The 8,912-nt window shown below is 38.6% G+C and overlaps 1 protein-coding gene across 1 annotated transcript; it reads left to right on the forward strand.

The window, feature by feature from the left end:
* LOC109723334 (ATP-dependent Clp protease proteolytic subunit 6, chloroplastic-like) lies at positions 4,037-8,424 on the forward strand. The gene is made up of 11 exons (XM_020251669.1): positions 4,037-4,063; positions 4,183-4,193; positions 4,395-4,490; positions 4,584-4,627; positions 5,804-5,873; positions 6,470-6,674; positions 6,873-6,938; positions 7,173-7,313; positions 7,396-7,449; positions 7,775-7,867; positions 7,958-8,424. Exons 1-11 carry the CDS (start codon positions 4,037-4,039, stop codon positions 8,003-8,005), a joined length of 855 nt encoding a protein of 284 aa, XP_020107258.1. The 3' UTR covers positions 8,006-8,424.

Raw genomic sequence — 8,912 nt, forward strand, 5'->3', positions numbered from 1 at the left:
AACCACCTTCCCTTAGGAAACAGTTTTTCTTTAAATATTTAATCCTCGTAAGACATTCAACCCGTTACCATCTTTATAGCTAAAAACCTGACTGGCAACCACACCCCTGTGAAGAAACGTTAGCAGAAAGGGCCTCCACAAGGTCAATAGCTTAGTGTTTTTCGATTTTTAATCACTCACGACCGTCTTGTTACTTACCTTAACCGCGTTCTATGACCCAACACTGTCGTTATAACTAGTGGCTAATTTAAGATGCTATAAGCTTGAATTCCGACCCCACAGGTTAAAGTCTTGACTTCTTCCGGGGCTGTCACACGAGACCGCTACCTGATGACTGCCTGTAAAATGCCAGTTTAGTTGGATAAGACACAACACGCTACCCCCATGATCTCTACGAACGTGTTCATTCTAAACCTTCGAAGCATAGGAAGATTTTCACTTTCACAAAACGACCGAACAGGAGTCCTTTTCTTGTGAATGACGTCTCTTAGATGAATTCTCTCCTACCCAACCATTGTGTACGACGCAAAATACGGCTTACCTTCTCCTTTGCCAACTAATGAATAAATGAACCACGCACAAGAGGTCTAAAGATTACCACTTCTGTAACCTGTTACAGGTCGTTTCATTAAACCCACTCCTACACAAATGAGAAGTTACTTCGCTATATCCTAATGACTATTCTTACTATCGTCAAAAGATCTTAACTCTACTACCAACCAACTTATCATATTAAAGACACAGAATATGTGTAGAGAATCGGGTGCTATGTAAATCTGACATCTTTTGAGTTATCGTGTTTTACAAACTATGATAGCTTGTGCTATATCAGGTTGAGATGAGAGGGAGAGATATATATATCAGGCTAACCTTATAATAGCCATCAATTCTCTTAAATTAACTTAACCGGAGTTTACACGCCTATGTATTAAAGAGCAAAAGAGACTCATAGGGAATTAATAATTTTTTTATAAAAAGTGTAGTGTTGTTGTGAATCCCGCACAAACCAAGCTTCAGCCTTAGCTTTAGCCAACGAGGGGGGTTTGAAAGATCTTCCCTCCTTTAGTGGTCTTCTTTTGAGATAAAACAATGCATGGATAATCTTGTTCCAATGCAATTGGGGCGCAGTGTGAAATTTCCACCACCATTTGACTAGAAGGGCTTGGTTCATCGTGGCAGTGTCCAGTATTCCAAGTCCTCCTTCTTTTTTACTCCTACAAACGCTCTTTTAAGAGACTAAGCACCCCTTGCCTGGAGAGCTGATTCCTCCATTTCAGAAAAAGTCTCTCCGTAGTGCCTCAATACGCTTGGTAACTCATTTCGGAGCTTTGAAAACCAAGAGGAAGCAAATGGGTAGGTTCGTCAGAACAGCGTTCACTAAGATGAGCCTACCCCCTCTCGACAAGAGTTTCACTTGCCATCCGTCGATTTTACTTTGTAATTTACGGATTAGCCCTCTCCACTCCTCCTTAGAGGGTGGTCTGATGGAGAGAGGCAGGCCTAAATATCGGGTAGGTAGGGAGCCAACTCTACAACCAAGAAGGTTTGCTAATCTCGTCGCTTTCCCCTCATCCTGCCCAATATAATAAAGCTCTGACTTTTCTCTGCTGATCCTCATTCCCGATGCCCATTCAAAAAGCTGCTATATAAATTTGAGATTTTTCATATATTTTTTCTTGGCCTCCGCGAAGAAAAAAGTATCATCCGCAAATTGGATAAGAGAAATTCTGGACTCATCAGATGGTCCAAGCCCGTTCATGAGGTTGTTTGAAATTGCCTCGTTCGTCATGCGGGTCAGGCACTCTGCTACCAATAAAAAAAGGAATGGGGATAGCGGATCTCCCTGCCTTATACCCCTTCTCGTCTTAATCCACTTGGTAGGTTCACCATTGATTAACACCGCGACCTTAGCGTTGCAAATACAAAGTCTCATCCAATCACACCATTTGTCGTCAAAGCCCCACCAAGCTAAGATGCGAAATAAAAAGGGCCAGTAGATTCTGTCATACGCTTTTTCGAAATCCACCTTTATCCCAACTCCCTCAACAGCCTACCTACAACCCCAACCAATCAAATCTTGAACCGCTACAAAAGCATTGGTGTTGTTCCTCCCCTTCAGAAATGTCGATTGGGAGGGAAAAATCAATTCGTTCATAACACCCTCTAGCCGATTGGCTAGCACTTTCGAAAGGATCTTCTGTATCCCGTTCAAAAGGCTTATGGGACGAAAGTCATTCGCCCTCTTAGCCCCTTCCTTCTTTGGGATTAGACAGATAAATGCGTAATTAATAGGGCAAGTGTTCAATCTTCCCTCGAACATCTCGCGGAAAAGATTCAAAATATCTCCTTTTAGGGTGTCCTAAAATGTTTGGTAGAAGCTTAGCGGAAAGCCATCGGGACCCGGTGCCTTATCACTTCCTAATTGAAATACCGCTTGTTTAATTTCTTCAAAGCAAAACGGTCTCGATAAGAGTACCATGTTGGTTGGGCTAACCCTACTCGATCTAACGAGTCCACTCCATTCCCCGAAGGATGATGGGGCCGATTCATCCGGTGAGAATATGTCCTTAAATTTGTGGTAGAAATAAGATTTTTTGTCTTCATCTGATCGAAGCACTGCATCCTCCTCTTCCACCGTATCAATCCTATTATTTCTTCTTCTACCGTTGGCTGCAGAATGGAAGAATTTGGTATTGCTGTCACCCTCCCGAAGCCAATGTTGTTTTGCTCTAGTTTTCCATAAGATTTCTTCATCCTTTAGCCTACACAACACTACACATAACTATCCATAGATATAACATAAGAACATAACTTAGAACATTAATGTCATAAATTGACAACGCCATAACCTGTGTAACTTGTGCCACTTAGTAAGTGGCACAAGTTATGATTCCATAACTTGTGCCACTTGGTAAGTGGCACAGTATCTGTGCCACTTACCAATTGGCACAGGATAAGTTCATAGAAGTGTCGGGGCGTTTTCGGATTCAAACACACTACCTTGACTTCCTGTGCCAGTAACCAAGTGGCACAAATCTGTGCCACTTGACAAGTGGCACAAATCTGTGCCACTTGCTAAGGGGCACAGATTACATTAAGGACTAACGCTGCCAACGCGCACTTATGTGACTTGTGCCAATAACCAAGTGGCACACATCTGTGCCACTTGGTTAGTGGCACAAATAGAACTTATGGACCGGGTCGGGGACGGGCGCACCGCGACTGCACCGCGACCGCACCGTCTCCGTCCCGGTAAAAACGTTTATTTAAAATATCTCCCGATCAAAACGTTTATTTTAAACAAACTCCCGGTAAACGTTTTTTTCGGGAAATCTCCCACTAACTTTGTATTCCTTCACCATTTTATTAAAAGGAAAAATTTCTCATAACCACGTATCATTATCCAAAAAGTTTTCATAAGCGAAATTTAAAACGATTCCGTAACTATACATGTTATGGTTGAAAAATTAGACAAGTACGTAAATTATTATGTATTTTACGTTATAAAGGAAAAAAGTTTTTTCCTACATCCTCCCTTTGCAACTGGAAAAAAACCAAAAAAACCATTAAAGGAACAATTTGCGTAGTAGATCTTTACAGAGAGCTAGGTAGGGAAAGAGGTTAAGTTAGTACACGCTGCAGTAACCTCACCGGGATTGTACCGGTTCAAGTTACGTAGTTGTGAACCTTATCAAATTTCCCCATTGCGCAAGGGTAGTAAAAGTGCTTAGTATTTAACTATTAGTTGTTTTTGTCCCTTTCTTTATATATTAATTGTAAACGATGGTATGCGTGGGATGATGGATACTCTTTGTGCGTTACCAGATGGAACAAACTATGTTCCTATAATACTAAATCTATATTTGTTCGTGGAAAAGCTTAGCTTGACTTTAACGCCAATCTAAGTGCTTTGGTAAGTGATAGAATCTGTGTATTCTAATATCGTGTCTACGCGGGCCTTTATGATTAAAATATTTAATAACTATACAACTTTGTAGACTATACCTTTTATAATTAAATCGTTTAAAAGCGTTTTATGCGTCCTGGCAGCTGGTTTTTTAAGGTATATTCTTCTTCTTTATTATCCTTTTCAGCCGTCAGGAATGTAAGTGTCGTTTTGACTCTGTGACAGCCTCCTCTTAATTTTTAAAGTATATTCTTCTTCTTTATTATCCTTTTCAGCCGTCAGCAATGTAAGTGTCGTTTTGACTCTGTGACAGCCTCCTCTTAATTTTTAAAGTATATTCTTCTTCTTTATTATCCTTTTCAGCCGTCAGGAATGTAAGTGTCGTTTTGACTCTGTGACAGCCTCCTCTTAATTTCTCACCACACGTTTACTTAAGATATCATAATCTTCACATTTCTTATTTGAATACCTCCTTTAAGTCCTCTAGCTGTTCCTCTTCCTCGTCCCCCGCGACAGCGTCCTCTGTAAATTATTTTCCCTCCTCTATTTTCCATGAGATTTATCACANCTCTTCTCCTCGCAGGTCTCTCTCTCTCTCTCTCTCTCTCTCTCTCTCTCTCTCTCTCTCCAATTTCCATTTCCTTTACTTTTTTTTTATATATACTTGAATTCTCAGAAACGCGGTCAATTTCACCATTTCCTGCTCCCTGAATCATCGAGGTAAGCTCAATCCCTACGATCTTTATGTAGTATTGTAGCATTATGTTTTTTGCTTTGGGAAACCGAGAAAATTTGGTAGAAGATAATCAGATGAATCATTTTGTTAAGGGTTTAGATCGATTTTGTGCTCACTAGTAGGGGATTTCCTTTCTCTTTTGCTTACTTCTTTTTTTGGACTGTAATTAGTTAGATTAATGTGAGAAGGGAACTTGATAATTGTATAAAATGATGTTCAATTATCAGAAACTCCTTACGCTTGATATTATGGAGAAATGGGAGAATTTCCAGAATCTACTTACGCTTGATATTATCAGAATTTCCCTTCTCAATGTGAGAAGGGAACTTGATAATTGTATAAAATGATGTTCAATTATCAGAATCTCCTTACAATTGATATTATGGAGAAATGGGAGAATTTCCTGCTGTGTTTTGATGGTGGGTTGATGATAAAGTCTATTTTGTAGGAGAGAGGAATTATCTGATTTAAGAGCCCGTTTGATTAGTGTAAGGATGAGTATAATGTTAAATTTGTGATTTTAAGTTACCCTGAATGTTGCATTTGCTTACGAGCTGGGTTTGAATCCGTATTTTGAGGAAGAGTAGACTATCAGGGCAGACATAAAATTCAAGCCATCTTAATCTATCGTGAATTGGCAATTGGATTGACCGGAAATTCACGACTTTTGTAGTTGGATATGTGATGTTAATGTAGTCATCAGTTTGCAAGTTCTTCTTTTCTCGTTATTATTATGCATTTTGAAGGTAATAAGTACCACTATTTGATAAGAATTAATGGAATAGCATTTAGTCTGATTCTTTGGCTTTTTTATGACTAAGGGTGTACAACTCTTATATAATTTACCTTCTTTCTCCTTTAATCTGAACTCTTTCAATGTTGCACATGTCAAAACTATAATCATACATGACAATTCCTTTTCTTTTTTTGATTTTTGTATAGAAAACAGTACAAAAGAAATAGCAAATCCATTCTTGTATGCTCCACCATTTAATTCTCAATTGCTAGAGCACAAATTGTATACTTTGATGATTCATCAGATCTGGACATAAAATTGAACATGGCCAATGGTTTGTATTTCCTGTATGTTGTAAGGTCTCGGAGTATCCTATTAGTCTGGAGGTTGTAGTCTAACATAAAAACTCTCATACTGCACCCAGGATTGCATGGCCAAACAACTGGTGCCTCTCTTAAGCTTCCTGGACATGTATCCACATATAACTCTTCAAAGTAAGTTACATTAGTATTTTATTTTATTTTTCTTAACCTATTTATCTTGGTTGTAGAATCTTATAGAGATATTATTTGATTTATCTCTCTTCCATTTTTGCACTTTGTTATGGTGAAGTGGTTTATATGTTGCTTTCCATTAAGTAAATTTTATCTTTGTGTGTATTATGATATGGTGCTTAATGAAATAATTTTGTTACTGTTACCATTTCTATTATATAACCTAGATGACTTGGCTCCTACTGAGGATTTCTTTGTTGGGCGTGGGTCTCCACCATCATTTAAAAATGGGAAAATTCATGTATTCTCAAGCCCCACTCATGGAAGGAAAGGAAAAAGATGATGAAAATAAAAAATATTATTAGTCCAAATACTGAGATTAATTTCTTCTGTGACATATATTTGCCTAATTTAGTAAGTTTTTTGTGCTAAACTTTATTTGATTATTCTTCAAAGGTGGAGAGGAGTAAACTGCTGAGTGTTATTAACTTGTTGCCTTCGATTTCTGATTTAAATTTCAGCCAAGTGCTTGTCACTATAAATAGAGTTTTGTTTTGTTGTTTCTCTAAGGCCGCAAAGCTTGATTTTGCCTGCAGGTATGATGCAGTCATTGAAGCGAAAAAAGGGAATCCACCTATAATGCCTGCTGTTGTGACTCCTGGAGGACCATTAGATTTGTCGTCTGTATTGTTCCGTAACCGTATAATCTTCATAGGCCAGCCTGTTAACTCACAAGTGGCACAGCGTGTTATATCTCAGCTTTTGACGCTTACTGCTGTCGATGAGGATGCTGATATTCTGGTTTAGTATATTTCCCACGTACTCTGCAAATTATAATGTTTTATACTTGTTTTAGAATAACAATGTTTAATGCTGAATAAAAGATCACTAGTTCGCTCAATCTCTATCCCCTCTCCTCTCTCTCTCTCTCTCTCTCTCTCTCTCTCTCTCTCTCATCCATCCAAGTTTTATTACCTGAAAGAGATACTTCTTTTCCAGATGTACCTGAACTGCCCTGGTGGAAGCACTTATTCAATCTTTGCAATTTATGACTGCATGTCATGGGTAAGATCTGAAATTGTGGATTTATAGTTATGATATAGTTCATCTGTGCCCGAAATATGCTATAACTGTTTGTTTGTAAAATTGTTTGCGCAAATTTCTTTTTGTCTTCTCCTGCTTTTCTTGGATCATGCACCTGCCATCAAAGTTCTTAATGTCTATATTTGTCTTTCTCCAACAAGTTCTATATTTTCAATACAATTGCATTAAACAACCACTTGCTCTTGGAATAAACAGATAAAGCCCAAGGTGGGAACCGTATGCTTTGGTGTAGCTGCTAGCCAAGGTGCACTTCTTCTTGCTGGTGGTGAAAAGGGGATGCGATATGCAATGCCAAATGCTCGAATTATGATACATCAACCACAAAGTGGATGTGGGGTATGATTTTAAACCGCACTCGGCATGATAAATGGTTGATAAAAATCCTTTTCTGGTTTTTGATTTAATGACCATGTTCCAGGGTCATGTGGAAGACGTGAGGCGACAAGTGAATGAAGCTGTTCAATCTCGGCATGTAAGTTTATTCCAGAGAAGACTACTTGAAAATTTCAACTGTGTTTTGCGAAAAACAATGAGTTTTTTGTTGATTGACAATGCTGCTTCTTTGAACCTATATTTGAGTCAAAATGACAAAAAAAAAAAAAAGGAAAAAACTGATATTTATTTGGTCATATAATAATTCAAAAATGCACAATTGCAAGGTAGAAAAGAACTATTAAGAACTGAGTAGTTGTTAGATGGAGAGAACTACGGTAAGAGAAGCTTTGTTTTTTCTTTTTACCTTTTTTATAGTCATGTTTCTAATATATATACTGTCTAATTTTTTAATCTTTATGCAGAAAATTGACAAAATGTTTGCTGCTTTTACTGGTCAACCTTTAGAGAAAGTGCAACAATATACTGAAAGGGATCGTTTTCTATCCGCATCCGAAGTAAACACTTCTGTTCTTCCAGTCTCATGAACTTAACTACATTTTTGTATTACAGTTTAATATTTTCTCACACTCGATTATCTTCTCCAGGCCCTAGAGTTTGGACTTATTGATGGACTTCTGGAAACAGAATACTAGGAAAAAAAAATGCAGATTAACCCTTAAAAGCTGCTGAAATTGGATCGAAGGACATCTCTGATCAATTGGAAATACACTGTCTACTAGTTGCTCGTCCAAGTACTCATTTGCTTCAAAATTTTTGAGCTCAGGACCAGACCCATGCGTGAGGCAATTATAGTCGATTAGTGAATTGGGTTATCGCAAGATTATATTTTCAATAGAAGTACGATTGCCTAACTTTCTTTCTCGAAGACAAGTCCAAATAGTGCGAATTGCTTATAGATGTCTCCAGTGATGGTTATTGAAAATATTTTCCGCATATTGTCGGCAATTGTGACTTTACAAATTGCAAATTTCTGCTTCATTTCCACCCCTGCAGCCGCATATGTTGTTGTTGCTTTTTTAATTTATATAAACAAAACATTTGACATGCGTGATTGTATGTGTTGGTGGGTGAATTTTTCTATATTTTTCATTACTACGACATCTTTAAAGAAAGATAAATGCGGTTCATACACATACTCTGCTACATGAAGTTTTTTTTTTTTTTTTCCATGGTCTTTGCTCCTCTGTGTCCAGTTTCTTCTTTACTCTAACGATCTGGGGCACTGGAACCATGCTATTATGATACGAGAAAACCATGTCAACGAGCTCTCGCAACTTCTGCAAAGCGAAGATTTTTGGTTGCTGGAACTTCAAAACCTGCGCTGTGTACATCAGCTTTCCGGTCGTTACCTCGTAGTACAAAACTCTTTCCAAAGGCGTCGGCTCCGGCACCGTCCATCTCGCTCCAGCTCCTCACGTGAGCCTTCCTCCACCGCGTGTCCTCGCGCAGCAACACCTCCACTCCCTTCTCCCCGACCCGGGAGTACGTCAGTCGGCCCTTGTGTGCGCAGATGTCACCGACCGCCTGCAGCTGGCCGCT

Source organism: Ananas comosus, linkage group 17, assembly GCF_001540865.1.
Source record: "Ananas comosus cultivar F153 linkage group 17, ASM154086v1, whole genome shotgun sequence".
Lineage (NCBI taxonomy): Eukaryota > Viridiplantae > Streptophyta > Magnoliopsida > Poales > Bromeliaceae > Ananas > Ananas comosus.